This window comes from Octopus sinensis, linkage group LG10 (genome assembly GCF_006345805.1).
Source record: "Octopus sinensis linkage group LG10, ASM634580v1, whole genome shotgun sequence".
Taxonomy (NCBI): domain Eukaryota; kingdom Metazoa; phylum Mollusca; class Cephalopoda; order Octopoda; family Octopodidae; genus Octopus; species Octopus sinensis.
The window spans coordinates 53,807,706-53,826,904 of record NC_043006.1 but is presented as its reverse complement, the minus strand read 5'-3'; the positions used below and the strand labels follow the sequence as shown (position 1 = coordinate 53,826,904).

At 38.9% G+C, this 19,199-nt stretch overlaps 1 protein-coding gene across 2 annotated transcripts in view; it reads right to left on the bottom strand.

The window, feature by feature from the left end:
• The window catches only part of LOC115216338, a 49,918-nt gene that overhangs the window by 29,699 nt on the left and 1,020 nt on the right, over positions 1-19,199 (bottom strand). The window contains exon 1 of one of the 2 annotated variants that reach the window (XM_029785564.2): positions 6,275-6,550. The exons of the other annotated variant lie outside the window; for it this stretch is intronic. Coding sequence (XP_029641424.1) covers positions 6,275-6,308 — 34 coding nt within the window. The 5' untranslated portion in view covers positions 6,309-6,550. Of the gene's footprint in view, positions 1-6,274; positions 6,551-19,199 lie in introns of those variants that run through there. 2 annotated transcript variants of the gene reach the window in all.

Genomic DNA, 19,199 nt, shown 5'->3' with positions numbered 1-19,199 from the left:
ATAGTATGCCCAAAGTGCCATACCTGTAACAGATGAAGGAATCTGAATATATGATTCATCTTTGGTAAGTTTTCCAGTGTTTTGAGATGGACAAAAAGCAATCAAATAATAACTTATAAAAAGGTATCTGTGATTTAACAAGTTGTTCAAGAGTGATAAAACTTACTGAAATCATCACTTGTGATTTTGCTCATAATCTCTTACAGTTTGTTGTTGGTAATCTTCACATACACGGTTAGTTCCTTAGTTTATTTGCTCAATGCTTGAAAAAGTAGACTACTGTGCTTGCATAAATCCATGCAAAAATTCATGGAGTGAACAAGCTGTGATCAAATCTTGGTCATATGATTGCTCAAGAAGCACAAGAAATTTGGAAATACTGTAATACTTCATACTGGCCATTAGACTTGTTTCCAAGTCCTTGATGGTTGGAATCCACAAGTCAGTGGTTGATACTCTCTCTCTTCTGACCACTTTTATTTTATATATCATTCAAGAGCTATTTTAATAATTACAATAAAAAAAACACCACCTAAAAGCCCCCACCAAAAAAAAAAACAAAAAAACAAACAAAAACAAATAACTCCCTGTGTAAAATGTTCATTTGTTGCATCTACACTAACTGACCACTTGGTGTCTGGTATTCTTTTCACAATGAACATATATCACTTGTGTGATGATAATAAATCATATCTATATATTTGCAAGGTGTTGTTATACCATTCATACACAGCCTCAATCAACAGCAAACACTGACAAACACCTAGCGACAAATTCTAAACCTAAAATCACAAAGCTTAAAAGCTACATTACACAAACTCGCAAAAAGTTCAGCATTGTTACCTAAGCAACTAAACTACATTATCACCACCATCATCATCAATATAACATCCAATTTCTCATGGCTACATGGGTCAAACGAAATTTGTTGAGGTAAATTTCCTATGGCAAGGCAATAACCCCCTAATCTACAGCAAAGTCTGAGCACAGATATGACCCTTTTGTTTACACAACATGTCAAGACATGTCAAAAAGTCTATATATTCTTGTGTGGCTGACAGCACAAATTAAATATTCTCACTTGATATTCTCAACACCAACATGGTGTACATTTTCTTCTTTTTTTTTATTTGTGGTCTAACATTGAAAATGTGACTATATTGATTAAAATTTTTTATTTGTGCTATTAGAAATGTACACAATAAAATACCTTGTCTGATTTAATTTAATGAGAGTGATTAGCATCACACTGTCTATAATATAATTATAGGTGCAGGTATGTATGCATCAGTGAGACTCTTGCTTCCTAACCATGTAAGGTGTTGTTGTCGGTTTGGTGGAATATGAAAGGTTTAGCCCACTTTAAAACTTTTGAACCCAAACCAAATGATAACAAAGGAGATCTACAGTGAGCAGCTGGATGCCCTTCCTAACACCAACCACTCTGAGAGTGTAGTGGGTGCTTTTACATGCCACCAGCATGAGGGCCAGTCAGGTGGTACTGGCAATGGCCATGCTCAAATGGTGTTTTTTTACATGCCACCTGCACAAGTCCAGCGGCACTGGCAACGATCACACTCGGATCGTGCTCTTAGTGCTCCATTAGCATAGATGCCAGTCATGCAGTGCTGTCATCAAATTTGATTTCAATTTCACTTGTCTCAACAGGTCATCGCAAGTAGAGTTTAGTGTCCAATGAAGGAAAAGAACATATAAGAGGGCTGGTTACACCATTGGCCATGGGTTATGGTCTCACTTGGCTTGCCGGGTCTTCTCAAGCACAGCATATTTCCAAAGGTCTCGGTCACTAGTCATTGTCTCATCCCAGGTCTTCTTGAGTCTACCTCTTCCACAGGTTCCCTCAACCACTAGGGTGTGACACTTTTTCTGAGGTTGTTTGTTTCCAGTCTTCTGTGAAAAACATGCCTAGCTACAGGAAAGTATTATCTTGTTTGAAAACAAGTGAGGATTGGTAACAAGAAGGACATTTGGATGTAGAAAATCTTTGTCAATAAATTCCATCTGACCCATGAGACCCTGGAAAAGTAGATGCTAAATGCTAATGATGATAATTCATTCGACTGATCTTATTTATGAGCAAAAGTATAGTTCTATTAATTAGCCTGTGACATTAATGAAACAACTTTGTCCATTTATCATAGCCACTCAAGTAGATTATTGAAATATTGGTTTCAAATTCTGGCACAAAGCCGGCAAGTTCAGAGGAGGGAACAAGTCAATTACATCAAGCCCAATACTCAACAGGTACTTAATTTATCGACCCTGAAAGGATGAAAGGCAAAGTTGACCTCTGTGGAATTTGAACTCTGATCATAAAAACAAATGAAATACCACCAAACATTTTGCCTGGCGTGCTAATGATTCTGTAAGCTTGCCGCCTGAGTATTGAAATATAACTAATTTGAATTAAAGTGTATTGGAATCCCTAGAATTGGATCACCCTTAAACACTCAGTTATTTATAAAAGTTGAAGGTAAAAGAGTATTAATGGTTAGTACAGAGTCACTGAATTGGATTTGATGGCCTGCAAGCATTTAGCACAGTGTCTATAGCATATGCAACTCCTGCAACAAAATTAGCCTGATCCAGGAAATAACTACAATTGAGAATCAAAATTTGTTCACAACCTATTTTAACTCTTTAGCATTTGAACTGATCATGTCTGATCCAAATGTTTTATCTGTTTTAAATTTGGGAGAAAAATCATAGTAATCAATTAAGTAGCATGCAACATTAATAAAGCAAATCTGTCCATTTGTCATTGCCACACAAATAGATTATTGAAATATAACTAATTTAAAGTGTGTTGGGTGTTGGAATCCCTAGTATTGATAGGATCACCCTTAAACAGTGAGTCATTTATAAAAGTTGAAGGCAATAGGTACTAACATTTAGTACAGTTTTAAACTGACAAGATCCAGCCTCTCACACCTACCCTACAATGTCATTCTAAAAATAAGCAATCACATTACTGGAATCCTGAAGCTATGAGATAATGTATAATTAATTCAAAAGAATGTGACTAGATAAGCATTACATCTGAATGCTAAAGGGTAAATTACTCCACTGCACAACTTATGTAAGCCAGCAAGAGATCCTACACATGGTCACTCAACCTGCTAAAAGTAGCAGACAAATCTCCTTTAAAACATATGCTATTACCCTCTTGTACTCTTTTGCCCCAGCTTTCTCACACTCTCTCTTCCTGTTTCTTGAGTAACGCTGCGATGGACTGGCATCCCGTCCAGCTGGGGGGGGGGGGACACATATGCCACAGAAACTGGGCCCATGAGCCTGGTTAGGTTTGAAAATGGCGCATAAATAAATAAATGAGTATATTTGGTATAAATTTGGGCATTACGGAAATGAGCAGTAGAAGAATGATCAAGAATAATATAGAGGTCGCTGAAAAAGCATCTAGATTGGAGTGATTGATCAAGGTTAGTAGAATGTCACTTTTGATATGCTTGTTCAGATTAGGTTGGATCACCTTGATGATGGTGTCTGCTGCAAAACCTAAAAGACTCAGTGAGCTCAAAGTATAACACTGACGTAGCCCAAATATTGCATTTGTAGATATATGTTGAACTGAAGAGTACAAATATATTTTATCTTTTATTTGTTTCAGTCATCAGACTGCAGCCATGCTGGGGTACAGCCTTGACACTGCTACTTATTTTATCAGTCGCTTTTTGCCGAACTGCTAAGTTACGGCGATGTAAACACACAAACACCGGTTGTCAAACGTTAGTGGGGGACAAACATAGACAGAAACACACACATAGGTATATGTATGTATATATTCGCCATGGGCTCTTAGGAGCACAGTTCGATTTGTTTTTTGCTCCGCCTCTGTTCTGTTTTTGTTTTTCCAACGGATTTCCTTTTTTCTTCCTGAAGAGAAAGACACAATATGGTCCCATTATTCAATCGGATTTTGGTAATTTGTGCCTTTCGAAACACGTGTAGAATGAAATAAAACGATTTCTGTTCAATCTGCGTTCAGCTCCATTTCTTCAATTCACCAATAATGTTTTAATTTCAATTATCCGCACCAACGCACGGTTGCAACGCCAGATGGTTGTACCTCCAACCGTGCTGTTTACTGCTGTGATTTTTGCTACTAAGGTATCGGTTAAACTTTTGATTAATCTACTACAAGATTATTCATCTTTCTATTTCACATAATATATATATATATATATGACGAGCTTCTTTCAGTTTCCGTCTACCAAACTGGTAGACCAGAGGCTATAGCAGAAGGTGCCATGCTGTGGGACTGAAACGGGGAACTGGCATTCTTTCGATATAACTCGACAAAATCAAAATATTTCACTTCGGGTATTTCCGTAGAAGCAGATAACAGTTCGATTCTGTTTTCTGCTTGGAAATTTGCGGATTTTACATACACACATGAAACAGGTAAGAACAAATATGCTAGGCTTTTTTTCTTCAAGTTTAAAATGAGACATTGTTGGCATAATTTCGTTGTAGCTATACTCCACAATTCATGGAAATACCCGAAGTGAAACGTTTTGATTTTGTCGAGTTATATCGAAAGAATGCCGGGGAACCATGTGGTTGGGAAACAAACCTCTTACCACAGAGCCACGATGGGCCTATATTTGAAACCACAAATGTTTGTCGTTTCAGTTTCAATAGATCTAGGATCGACATCTAAAACGTAGGAATCCGAAAAAGTTTAACTCCCCCCCCCATTTTTCAAGGAGAGGTGCGAAACTATTAGACCCATATATTCATACACAAAGAATGAGGAATTTACCGAGATTGATTTAGCAGGCGTTAAGATTGGGAGTGTAGCTCGAGTAGATTAAAAAAAAAAATCTTTCTGAATGGCAGAATTGGTAGAGCATCGGACAAATAGCTTTTGTGCTAAAAATTCAAATCTTGCCAAGGTCGATTTTTTATTTTAGCATCGTATTTTTCTGGGAAGGTTGTTTTCTAACAACGCTTGATTTGTGTCTACTTCTTGCTAAAAGCAACATAGTTCAAACCGGATCTACTGAATAACTTGTTCACATCGGAGGGACGGATTAAAAGGCAAAAATGGAGAAGGAAGTAACTAAATACCAGAAAGAATTTTGCAGTGTTTTAACCCTTTCATATACAACTGTAACATGCATCTACATACATATGTACGTCACACACACACAGGTCGACACGTGCTTCCCAACATAAATAAAATATCGGTTATCACTGAGTCTAACAGATACGAATGGAAACTGTTCCAGCCATGCCTATCTCGCCTTTTTAAAATTTTTTTTCAGATATGGTGTATGTAGAAAGCTATCATTTCAATATGACCTTCTAGGTTTTAAGGCGGCATAGAATGATCTGAAGAATATTTTGTGTGCTATTTCTAGCAGGTCGGCCGACCGCATAGGTTCGTGCTTTAAAATGTATTGTGCTTGCATGCCCGTTGATAAGTAATATAAGTGGAATAAATTTTATGCTGAGTGATATAAAATTTCATTCTACTGTTTAAATTATTTCTAGTACTTTTTGCCAACACACAAAAAAAATCATTAGTTACCGTAGATATATGTGTGTTATCAACTCTGATCGAACAGTTCTATAATCAAAGATATTTCAACCGTGACCATCTCATCGATTCCTTATGTGCTAGGAACCCAGGACTACATTATCCAACATATCCTTTTCTAAGACAGTAGAACTTGGTTGCTTTTTCAGTAGGTCCAGCGATAATATAGGGACTACCAAGTGCGTACATATATGAGTGAGAGAAAGAATGTGATAGAGAGGGAAAGATGTTGATTGAGTGAGGGAGGATGTTTATACAACTTAGACGCGAATGGTGTGTATACTTGTGTGAGACAAGAGATACATATGTAGATCTGAAGTCTAAGAGTGGTTCCATATCACAGGAAAAAAATGAAAAAAAGGTAAATAAATAACAAATATGCAGAAAATGGTCTAAACCAACATATAGGTTGTTATTTCTTTAACAGAACTGGAGTTCTGTTAAAAAGCAAAAAACTGACCTATTCGGTTACATGTCAAGTTCCATGAAATTCTTTGGTTTCAAAGAACGAGGAATTTTTTGAGGATCCGCCATAACTTTCGGGAACAACTTTCTTGAAAAAAAGAAAAAGAAAGACGAAAGTCCTTCAAAAAACAGCAGAAATTGTAAGGAGGAGAAAATGACCCCTTTTTTTCGTCTACATTACAGTCGAGTAATTGTATAAAATTAAAATAAAATAGCGTGACTTGCCTATAAGTAGAATAAATCTTGTCAGGATAAACATGATGGATGCATTCGCTACTCAAGGTAGAATAGAAATGAAGATTAGAGCGTATAGAAGTGTGAAGCGAATGTGTGTTATACAGTGTTATGTGCGAATGTGTTTTCCCGTTTCCTATATCACTTGCCAAGCCTTCGCATGTCTTAAAGACAAGTGGATGTAGATGTGTATGTATGATGCTGTATGTATGTAATGTAAATTAATTCAATATGTGCAGGCCTCGTAGCGCGCAAGTGTATTAAGGATTTGATGTGTTATATTCTGTTTTGCGTGAGCGTCGGGAGTGATGAGATGAGTTTTTAAGTGATCTTTTAACAATAGTCTCTATTAACCATTGTCTGACAAGAAAAACAAAACAAAACACCTTTTATTTTCATTGTGGAAACCACTCCATGATGCATAGAGGGAGATGAGAAATACAATTTATCGTTTGTATTTCAATTTTGTTAAACAAAATTCTTTCAATTCTTTTGGAGGAAGAAACGATTTAAAAATCCAAAGGTAAGAAGCAAATTAAAACAATGGACAATTAAATTTAAAAAAAAAACGGGCTATCCCTGTTTGAGTAAGATATATGATCAAAGGCATTTTTAACTGCTGTGATCATATCTTTTTTTAGACTACATCTTACAATGTGCCCTTCTCCTTTGGATTGTGATTTGGTCGCTGTTTCTAGCACGTCTAGCATCCACTTTAGAATTTGTTAGTTTGATACGGTCACCAAAAGAGTAAAATTGTGTTTTGTGCTTAAGGGTAAACCATTCTACCATATTTTTGTTTCAATATCTAGAGAAAGGATTCATGCCTATAACCTTCACTTGCATTATAAGATCGATGAGATTGATATTCATCATCGTTTAATGTCCATTTTCCCATGCTGGCATGGGTTGGACGGTTTAGGAGCTGACAAGCCAAGGGATTGCATCAAGTTTTACTGTCTGTTTTTGCATGATGTTTATGGCTGGATGCCTTTCCTAATGCCGACCACTTTACGGAGTGGACTGGGTGGTTTTTTACATGGCGCCAACACTGGTGAGGTCTGTTTTGGCATGGTTTTTATGGCTAGATGTCATTCTTAATGCTGAATAGGGATAAATTTCCAGAAGGTTGAGATTCTGAGAATGAAAGAGTGGGTAAATGGTCAGAGTAGTACCTGGGTAGGAAGGGAATATAATATATGGTGAAGTGAAATGATTGGACCTTGGTGGAGGGTAGCACAACATACAGACAGGGAATTTGCTACTGAGGGGATGAAAGACTGTAGGACCTTCTACCATAGAGAAAAGGTTTTTGCTGAAGTGCAATAACATTGCTTCCTCTTTCTGGAGATCTCAAGAGGACAGGGCCACTAGTAACACACTGGTCCTGTTCTTCCATAAATTTGGCTTCATGAAAGCTGTGCAGGTGCTTACTGTGGAGGGAGATAAATTCAAAATGCTTGCTTATTATCATTTCTGTCGGTAAGGGCGATGGCCTGGCCATGTCTGACAGTAAGAAAGAGATGAAGGGTGTTTGGTTTGGTTTGTTCAGGGATATTTGGAGGGCAGTAATTCCACATAAGAACTCAAACTGTGACAGCACATCCAATCCATGACCACATGGAAAGCAGGTTTAAAATGATGATACTGGTGGAGATGAGGCAGGCTCAGATAAACCATTAATATAAGTCTATGTATTGAGCATCAACAAAAGGATAGATACACACCACAGTTTTAAATAACCGGAGAGAAAGCTGAATTGGTATGGCCATGTAAAGCATATGGAGGAGGACAGCTGTATAAAGATGTGACGTAACTGTAAAACAAGACTATCAAAGAGGTCAGTGATGCCAACTTGAAAGCAGATGTGTGTGTGTGTGCGTATATATATATATATAGGTGCAGGAGTGGCTGTGTGGTAAGTAACTTGCTTACAAACCAAATGGTTCCAGGTTCATTCCCACTGCATGGCACCTTGGGCAAGTGTCTTCTACTATAGCCTCAGGCCGATCAAAGCCTTGTGAGTGGATTTGGTAGACAGAAACTGAAAGAAGCTTGTCGTATACTGTGTTTGTCCCCCCAACATCACTTGACAACCGATGCTGGTGTGTTTATGTCCATGAAACTTAGCGGTTTGGCAAAAGAGACCGATAGAATAAGTACTAGGCTTACAAAAAGTAAGTCCTGGGGTGGATTTGCTCGACTAAAAATGGTGCTCCAGCATGGCCGCAGTCAAATGACTGAAACAAGTAAAAGAGTATACACACACACACATGTATGTGTGTATATATATATACATATATATACACACACACATGTATGTGTATATATATATTTATATATATATAAATTAAATTAGAGATAAAACCACTATTAGGCAAAATCAAACAGTGAAAGACATAAACCAAAACATAAAAATAAATATAATTAATATAATATACAAAATAAATAAAATTTAAAATGTATATTTTTATATTTTTTAAATTTTTAATTTATAAATTTTTAATTAATTAATTATTATTTTAACTATTAAAAAGTTTATTAATATAAATATAAATTTAAAATTTAAATTTTATTTATTTTGTATATTATATTAATTATATTTATTTTTATGTTTTGGTTTATGTCTTTCATTGTTTGATTTTGCCTATGTATCAGCTGCCAAGTTGGCATCACTTGCCTTTTTGATAGCTTCTTGTCCATGTATGGCTTGACACTTATCTCATGTCACTTGAACCACATCCTGATTACTCATTTGTTTATTGCTCATATCACTGTCGCCCATGTCTCTTTTACTGATACCTTTATTTCACTTGTTTTTCCCACCCAAACCTTTATTCTTCATCTTCTGTTGGTCATACACAGCATCCTTCCACCCATATCTGTTACTCATCTCTCAATCACTCTTTCCTTTTCTCAGTATTACTGTGCTACGCATCCAGTGTAACTAAAAATACCACCACATGTTATCTATCTATCTATCCAATGCTCTTTCCTGATACAGGATCTCACTTAACTTCCATTCTCCCTGCCTCCACCATCATCACTTGACCTCTCTGGCTCACCTTGAAGCTTGTGAATTGGTTGCAACACTTGTATCCAGTACACCCTACCTTCACTCTCCATCCTCTACTGTAATCACTCTTCCATTATACTCTTGCTGTTTACCCACTACATATCCTGGGTCTTTGTCATCGCTATCTTCTGGGTCACACAAATTTCTGTCATTGTCCTGCTGTCTCAATCACAGGGCCTTGACAATACATACCTCATCATTTAACATCTGTTTTCCATGATGGTATGGGTCGGATGATTTGACTGGAGCTGGTAAGGCCAGGAGCTGCATCAAGCTCCATCGTTTGTTCTGGCATGGTTTTTACAGCTGGATGCCCTTCCTAATGCCAACCAATCCACAGAGTGTACTGGATGCTTTTTAAGTGGCATCAGCACCAGTATCAATTCTGTTGTGGTGCATAGGTCTTGTTGAGTACAACAGTGTGCCAGATATCTCAGTCCTTAGTCATCACCTTCATAAGGCTCAGTATTTTGAAATTGGCCTTCAATACTTTGTCAAGGCCAATTTCAGAATGTTGAGAACTATTATCACACACATCTCACTTGTCACTATGTTCAGTGCCTTAATCATTCATGATTCACACTTGATAAAGAAGCTGACAAGCAAGTAGAGATGTGGAGTTTGTGAGGTCCTTTTATTCACATTGACGAAGGTGTGTGGCTTAATAGTTAGATTAATTGGCTCATGATCATAAAATTGTGAGTTCAATTCCTGGTAGTGTGTTGTGTCTGTAGGAAGTGAGGTTGGCGCTGGATGGACGCCTCACAATTCCTTACATAGTTGTGGTAAGGAAAATAGCGGGAACAAAAATCTCCGAACAAATAACAATATTTATTTTTCAGTCTGTACAAGCGTTGCATCTATGGACAATCGGTAGCCAGGTTGCCTTGGTGTGGAAACAGCAATGTGGGTTTAATCACAATTGTGAAGGCATTCTTCACAGATTTGCCGAAGTCGTGGATCGCCTTCAGAATTCCAGTCACGCGGAGCTGGTCAAGTCACATCTGGCTTGGTTGGCAGCAGGGGTAAAGAGAGAGAGAATGGTGGTCAAGCCTAGCTGCTGCTGATGACTGCGCATGCGCATAAGGGGCTTCCGGAAGGCTCTAATCCCTGCGCATGTGTGGATGAAGCAAGATATAAGAGAACCTGCAACTCACAGGCCATGGTCCAACCAGATCAATGTGGACATGGCGAAAACAGGCCTCTGGAGGAGAAAACTATCCAAGCAGAGCATGAATGTGCTGTTGGATCTTGGAACGTTGGCACTTGGAACAAGTATGTGTCCAAGAAGTAATTGTGCAATGCATATTTGGCCAGAAAAAACAAGCAGTGATGCCTGAATCGACAAGGACTGCAGGGCCTCAAACACTGAGTATTAGTGATTCTCAGGCATGAGTGGCCTGGGAGAACCAGTAGAGATATCACAAAGAATAGTGCCTTTAGCCGACGGAAGCGGAAGATAGGCAAATTGACAACAGGAGAACTTGGGTGAAGTTAAATCTAACTTCGCTAAGGCTGGTTGGTCCTGCAAGATGGCAGTCAAATCGATTGCAGCAGGAGATGAGAGAGAACAGACTGGAAGATGAGAAAGAGCGTCAGCAGGAACATTCTCTTTCCCAGGTATGTGACAAATGTCACTGGTAAGCTGTGAAATAAAATCCAAGTGACGGAAAGCACGAGGCAAGAGTTTGTTCATCTTAGATGCAAACATAAGAGGCTTGTGATCAGTATAGATCACAAAATCTCGACCTTCGAGTTGATGTTGAAAATGCCGAACTGACAGGTAGATCACCAAGAGCTCGCGATCAAAGGTGCCGTATCTCCTCTCAGCTGGTTGTAATTGTTGAGAAAAGAAAGCCAGAGGTCGAGTTTGGTCGTCCACTGTGTGTTGCAGCACAGCGCCAATCGCAGTGTCCGATGCATCCACAGTTAATGAGAGAGAAGCATCGGGAACCGAACGCACAAGCAAAGGGACAGAAGCTATTTCCTTCTTGATTGACCCGAAGGCAGATAATGCTTCAGCTGAGAGGGTGATTTGACCGTCCTTTTTAGAAGTGTTCTTTAGTAGCTGGGTCAGAGGAAGTAGCTTATCTGCACAAACAAGTATAAAACGTCGATAGAAATTCACCATGCTGAGATAATGCCTCAATCAACTAACGCAAGGAAGAAGGAGGTGTGATGCGTTGAATTGCATCGAATTTGGACAAGAGAGGTTTGATGCCACTCGAATTAATATGATGGCCTAAAATGTCAAGAGAAGGTTGCCTGAAAACACACTTGTTGGGATTAATGCGCACACCATAGGTGCGAAGATGCTGAGACAAGTGCCAGAGATGATTCTCACGTGTGTCACTTGCAATGAGTATGTCATCAACATAAGCAAACACAAAATCAAGACCATGGACAACTTCATCAATGAAATGCTGGAACGCACTTGTAGCGTTCCGCAAACCAAATCTCATATATAGAAACTGAAAACAACCAAAAGGAGTGGTAATGGCAGTTTTCGGAACATTGGCTGGGTTGACTGGTATCTGATGATAGGCATGAATGAGGTCAACTTTTGAAAAGATGGTACAGCCATGAAGATTTGCTGAAAAATCCTGAAGATTCCTTATAGGATATCCATCAGGTACCATTACTGCATTAAGATGCCTATAATCTCCCATTGGGCGAAAATCACAATCTCCTTTACATGCCAAATGAAGGGGAGATGCCCAAGGGCTGGTGGAGGGGCGTATCAGGCCAAGTTGGAGCCTGTGCTCAAACTTGGCCCTAGCCGTTTTGAAATGGTCAGGTGCAAGACGTTGTGGATGTGAAAAAACAGGCGGCCCAGTAGTGGTAAGAAAATGGAAGGTCGAGTGCGCAGGCTTTGCCAGCTGAAAAGTAATGTCAACTAGTTCTGGAAAAGAAGCCAAAAGAGAATGAAAAGTATCTCCAGAAGTGGGAACAAAAAATGCCGGGCTAAGAACTACATTGGCAAAACCTCTAGTTGGCGTAGAGAGCGACGTAGAACCGTCAACAAGCCTCTGTTGCCTGACATCTACCAACAGATTAAAGTGGTTAAAAAAATCAGCTCCCAGAATAGGATGCAGTATGTCCGCAATGACAAAAACCCATTGAAAATCTCGATGAAGATTAATATCCAGGTGTAAAGAAACCTGACCGAAAATAGCAATGGGATAGTGTGCAAAACAATGGAAGAACGCTTAGGCTTGTCTGTAGTGAGATGAAGAGGCCAAATGCCACAAGAACCGGTGTCAACCATGAAAAATTTCTTCACACCAGATCTTTCACAAAGAATGCACGATAAGTAGAAAGGGAAGAGGAGTAACTTGACGTGCTCAACTCCTCTGATACTCGTTTCCCGAAGACTTAAAACTGCACGGCTGGATGCATTTGTGCACTTTATCTGCAAATTTGGGATGGTACCAACACAGCCCAGAATGTGACCGAGAGGCAGAATGACTGCGACTATGCGGAAAACGTCTATTATCCCGGCACAGCATGTCCATCTGTTGCTTGAGCGCATCCAGCTTGTCAGAAATGGCATCATGTGATAAGGGAGAGGATTTAACTGAGGCTGCCGAAGGAGCCTCAGAACAAACGCAAGCACCACATGACGATGGCTGTCTGGAAAATTCTAAAATTTTGTCCGCCATAGTGGTGATCTGATACACGGTGTTGTGCTCAAGAGCCGTGGCCAAAATTGTCTGTATGTTAGAAGGCAATCTGGAAAAAAATATTTTTTGCAAAAGAGGCGCGTCAGTCGAATCACTACTTAACTCTTGCAGATGGCGCAAAAACTGTGATGGGGTTCTGTCTCCCAATTCTTCGTCCGCCCTTAGTTCATTGAAGCGGTTCTCTGTAGACCTGGTGTTGCGGCGCAGAATCTCCGTTTTAACAGACGCATAAGTGGCATCTGGGCTAGGATCTGTAACTAGATCCCTAGCAGAGATGGCGAAGTGGTGCGGGCATGCCACAATACAAGAGCTGCAATTGTTGCACGGGAGAAATGCCGTGAGTCGAAAAATAGGCTTCAATCTGTGCAAATCACAGAGTTGCATCCCCTTGAGATGAAACTTGTGAAGTAAAGAAACCGATAGAAATGTTTCCGTGGAGCAGTGTGTGTACAAAAGGGGAAAAAAAATCTTAAGAAAACAATTTTTTTTTGTTTTGGTTTGTTGTGTACTGTATGCAGGGAAAAATTCACGAACCTTTGTCGCGCTGAAAAAAATGAAAAAACATCAGAAAATTAGTGTGCGCATGTGTACTGTGTGTTTTGTTTGTAAGGCTGTCCTGCTGTTTTTTTTTTGTTTGTTTTTTTTTGTTCTTGAGAAGCTGGCAAAAATAAATTTCGCTAGAAGATGAAAGTCAAAATAGCAGTTGAAAACAAAACGTGTAGAAGCACGTGGTTGAAAGAAAGATGGCTCCACAACCCTGATTATGAGCACGTGGTGTTGGCGTTGGTCTGTCTTCTTCTGTCCAAATTGTTGCGGCTTGATGTCAGTTGAAGAAATAGCGTGAGCAGACAGATGTGTGATATCGGCGTTAGTGAATAAGCTGCGTTTTTCCTTCCACTATTGTGAAAACGGGTGCTAGTCAGAGTCTTGGCTGCTAATGTCCTTCATCGAAGTGAGGTTGGCACTGGATGGGTGCCTCAGAATTCCTTACATAGTCGTGGAAAGGAAAATAGCAGGAACAAGAATCTCCGAACAGATAACAATATTTTTCTGTCTGTACAAGCGTTGCATCTCTGGACAATCGGTAGCTAGGTCGCCTTGGTGTGGAAACAGCAGAGTCGGTTTAATCACAATTGTGAAGGCATTCTTCACAGATTCGCCGAAGTCGTGGATCGCCTTCAGAATTCCAGTCACGCGGAGCTGGTCAAGTTGCATCCGGCTGGGTTGGCAGCAGGGGCAAAGAGAGAGAGAATGGTGGTCAAGCCTAGTTGCTGCTGATGACTGTGCATGCACATAAGGGGCTTCCAGCAGGCCTTCAAGAAGGCTCTAATCCCTGCGCATGAGTGGATGAAAATCCCAAAATGGTGTCTGGAACCAGGCGTCACTACATGTCCTTCAGCTAGACATTTTATTCCACCTTGCTCCAGTGCATTCAGTTGCAAAAATTAGTAGTGCCTGTAATTCCAAGGGCCAACCATGTCACATTCTGTGTCACACTGAATCTCTCTGAGAACTACGTTAGGGGTACATGTGTCTGTAGAATGTTCAGCTACTTGCATGTTAATTTCATGAGCAGGCTATTCCAGTGATCAGATCAACTGGAACCCTCGTCGTCGTAACTGATTGCTAGCTTACTCATGTTGAAGACATGGTTACCTCTAGGGTGCTGGTGTCATGAAAATGTGAACATCATTAGAAGTACATCCAGTTGTAGAAACCAAGCCAAAAGTGAGATGCAAACAAGATACCCTCAAACCTGTCTAGACAAGCAGTACCCACTGAATATGCGTGGATTCCAACTGTGCAGACCGTTGCAATCTTGTCAGCAAAGAAAATAAGAATAAAATGATGATGATGACGAAAATTAACATTCTTTTGCTGTTGCTCTAATTATATATAAATAATTTGTTTATATTGATTACTGATATTTAATGGTTAATTAAATGGCTATATTTAATACAGCTGTGTGATCTAGCCTGGAAGAAAAGTAAATTTTTAATCTATTAAATCATATTCAGCACTAACATCTTAAATCAATGCGTTGTCAGTGAGGCAATAAAAAGCTAAGAGGAAACCATTGTTGGACTTTGCTTAGGGCACCAGTTGGCCTTAATCCAACATTAAGGTGATGAGACTAACTGGTGGCAAATGATTCAGCCCTTGTACCAGCAGAGTAGGTATGGGAAGAGTACACTAGCCCCATTTTAAATGAGTTGTTTTTATTTCGACTGTCAGAGTTATACAGAACTACTAGAGGTGAATAGTAGTAGGTTTACATTAAACTGACCATGGAAAACTCCATAATCCTAAACAGCTAATTACATACAGAAATGACTGCTGTTACTGTTGCTTAGACCTAGGTTAGCTTGACACTGCAGCTAAATTTTTTTCAGTCATCTACTCTTTTCTTTCAGATTTAGCATATCAAATATATTCTTTCTTAAAAGAGAGTATGATGTGTGATTGTTGGACATTTCATTGCAATTTCTAGCAAGTCTAGTGAACACAAAGCACCCATTACACTCCTGGTGTGGTTGGCATTAGGAAGGGCATCCAGCTGTAGAAACCATGCCAAACCAGACTGGAACCTGGTACAGCTATCCAGCTCATCAGCTCCAGTCAAACCGTCTAACCCATGCCAACATAGAGAGCAGACGTTAAATGATTATGATGATGATGATGATGATGATAATTTAGGAAGTTTATTTTTATTCAAAAATACACATGTTAAAAATTTATACTCTTTATAAATTGAATTGTTACAATTTTATTATGAACCATCCCCAAATCCAAAAGAAAACAAAACAAAATGCATTTAAAATCACTTCAGTAATAAGGTTGTGTTAGTATTTACAGGTTTCTAAGATAATCTAGATTCTTGATACTACTCTGATATTTTTGAAAATTTGAGTTTTTTTTCATCTTCAGGTACCTTTTCACAGGTTGTCTCTGTATTCTCATTGACATACTAACTACTCTTTCCACTATAGGCACAAGGCCTGAAATTTTGGTGGAGCGGGGAAAGTCGATTACATCAACTCCAGTGCTCAACTGGTACTTATTTTATTGACCTGTGAACCCTATGATGTCATAATATTGGCTCCTTATTCTAGATAGAGAGGGAGAAACCTTTTACACAATGTAGTGGCATCCAGTTAGGAGTGGTGGTGGTGAGATAACTTTCAATCCCATATTTAGGTGCTAGACCTTTCAGAATCTTCCATATATATACAGGGAGAGTTCACGAAAAAAACAAAAGATGAAGATGGGTGGTGTAGAAAACAAACAGATGTATTAGTATAATGCTCAGGAATTGAAAAAGTCCTTTACGTTTCGAGCCTATGCTCTTCTACAGAAAGGGACACAGAAAAAAAAGGGGAGAAACAAGGAGAGAAAAAATGTGTGTGGTGGCACACACACATATATATATTAATTACAAATATATAAGTACTAGCAGTATCGCCCGGCGTTGCTCGGGTTTGTAAGGGAAATAACTATAAAGCATTTTTAGAGAGTTATAGCCAAAAAATGGGAAAAAAATGATGGTAAATATTTTTTTTAGTTAAAAAGGTCGAGTTGCATCCCCTAGACAGTCTGTAGTTTGTGTTTCTAATTCTTGACCCCATGTCGAATTTATCGATTTTTTTCAGAACTGGGGGAACTTTTCAAAATTTTCGCTGCGTTAGTTTTGAATTATGACATTGGGCTATGTGTGTGTCAAGTTTCATCAGAATCGGTTGAAAGCCGTGGTCAGGGTGAGGGTACAAGCAAACAGACACACAGAAACACACACAGACAAACTGCCGTTTATATAGAGAGAGATAAATAAGTGAATAAATAAATTCATAAACCTTATAAATTTAATATAAGTTAGAATCAACTCGAATAACATCGGTAGTTTTAAGAATAGCTTCAATGGTTTTGGCAAGATGGAGACATATTTTAGTTTTAATGGGAGGAAACTGAAAAACATAAGTTAACACTCGATTTGTTCATAATTTTTACTTTTTACATTCTATTTTTATTATTATTGTATTACTTTATTGATTTTTTCGTATTTTTTAGTCGTACTTCATATCCGTTTCTATTCCTTAAATTTTTATGTCTTAAATTTATAAGGTTCATGAATTTATTTATTCACTTATTTATACTTATATATTTGTAATTAATTTTGACAAACATAGTGATATATAAGGAGTAGTTATATTTATAAATGTGGGGAAAGTAGACCTGATGATTGGGACTGCGTAAACATAATGAGTTTTTGAACAAGACTATATGACTTAAAGATACCATACATATCCTCATGAAACACGTGTAGTCTGTAATATGGAAAATTTTGGGATTATGAATAAAAATAGTAAGTATAATATTTTATGGCTTGGTTGAGTTAATACCGTTCGGAGTTGATGAATTTGTGGGTGTTTCTATCTCTAACACTATTTTGATATATATGAATTAATTATTGAGAGTAATTCAATTTAATATTTTTAATTTGAATCTCTTATTCCTGTGGCAATGGAATTGATCTTCCTTAATTATTATAATATTATAATATATATATATATATATCGTTGCCAGCCCCGCCTGGCACCTGTGCAGGTGGCACGTAAAAAGCACCCACTACACTCACGGAGTGGTTGGCGTTAGGAAGGGCATCCAGCTGTAGAAACATTGCCAAATTAGACTGGAGCCTGGTGCAGCCTACTGGCTTCCCAGAACCCCGGTCGAACCGTCCAACCCATGCTAGCATGGAGAACGGACGTTAAACGACGATGATGATGATGATGATATATATATATATATATATATATATATATCGTTGCCAGCCCCGCCTGGCACCTGTGCAGGTGGCACGTAAAAAGCACCCACTACACTCACGGAGTGGTTGGCGTTAGGAAGGGCATCCAGCTGTAGAAACATTGCCAAATTAGACTGGAGCCTGGTGCAGCCTACTGGCTTCCCAGAACCCCGGTCGAACCGTCCAACCCATGCTAGCATGGAGAACGGACGTTAAACGACGATGATGATGATGATGATATATATATATATATATATATATATACCATCATCGTTATTATTTAACGTCTGTGTTCCATGCTGACATGGGTGAGAGAGAGAGGGAGGAAAGAAAGCCAGTGAAGATGTAACAGAAAGGGAGCAAGGGTCATACATACAAGAGGATGATGTATATAGTGAAGTAGACCAGGGTTTGGAGAGAGTGGTTAGGTGGGAGGAAGGGAAGGGATTTAACAGGGGCATATAATTAGGAAGGTAGATAAGAGACGAAGAATAGAAGGGCAGGGGAAGGGGTGGTAGTGAACAGGGGTGGGAGAGGATCATGGATATGGATTTTACTTTGCTGGGTAGGTCTTCTCAAGCACAACATATCACCAGTTGTCACAGGCTTTTGACATCTCCTATGTGAGGCTCAACATCTGAAGATCATTTCTTACCACTTTGACCCATGCCTTCCACTTCTATAGGTACCCTCTACTTCTAGAGATTGGTACTTCTTTATGCAGCACATAACCATACCAGTACTGTCTTCTCTCTTGCACACTACAACTGATGCCTCTTGTAGCCAATTTTTCTCTCAAAACATTCACACTTTGTTTTACATGTACACTGACATTGCACATCTAGCAGAGCATGCTGACTTCGTTTCTTTTAAGCCTTTGTATGTCTTCTGCAGTCACAGCCCATATTTGGCTGCTATGTAGCATAATTGCCTGTACACAGGCATCAAACAGTCTGCCTTCACTCTGAGAGACAGGCACTTTGTTACCAACAAAGGTAATAACAGTTCTATATTTAAGAGATTAGGAATTATGTACATTATTTACAGGTTCGAAATTTCCCCCAAGACACCTGAAGAAGGCTGGAGGGTATATCAGCTGAAACATTGTGTTAACAACAGACAAGATGAGGACAAATATCCGTGAAATGTAAATAATGTAGATAAAGGTAATAACTCTCTGAACTTTGCTCAGCTGGTTCTTTTTCTAGAAACTACACTTTCAGAGCAACCCCCCAATGCTGCTAATTTGGTCATCCAGGTAACAAAAACGGTCTACTACCTCCAAGGATTCTCCTGGACATTTGAGGAAGTCTATTTCCTGTATATTCTTAGTGTTTATTGTACTTGCACACCTAC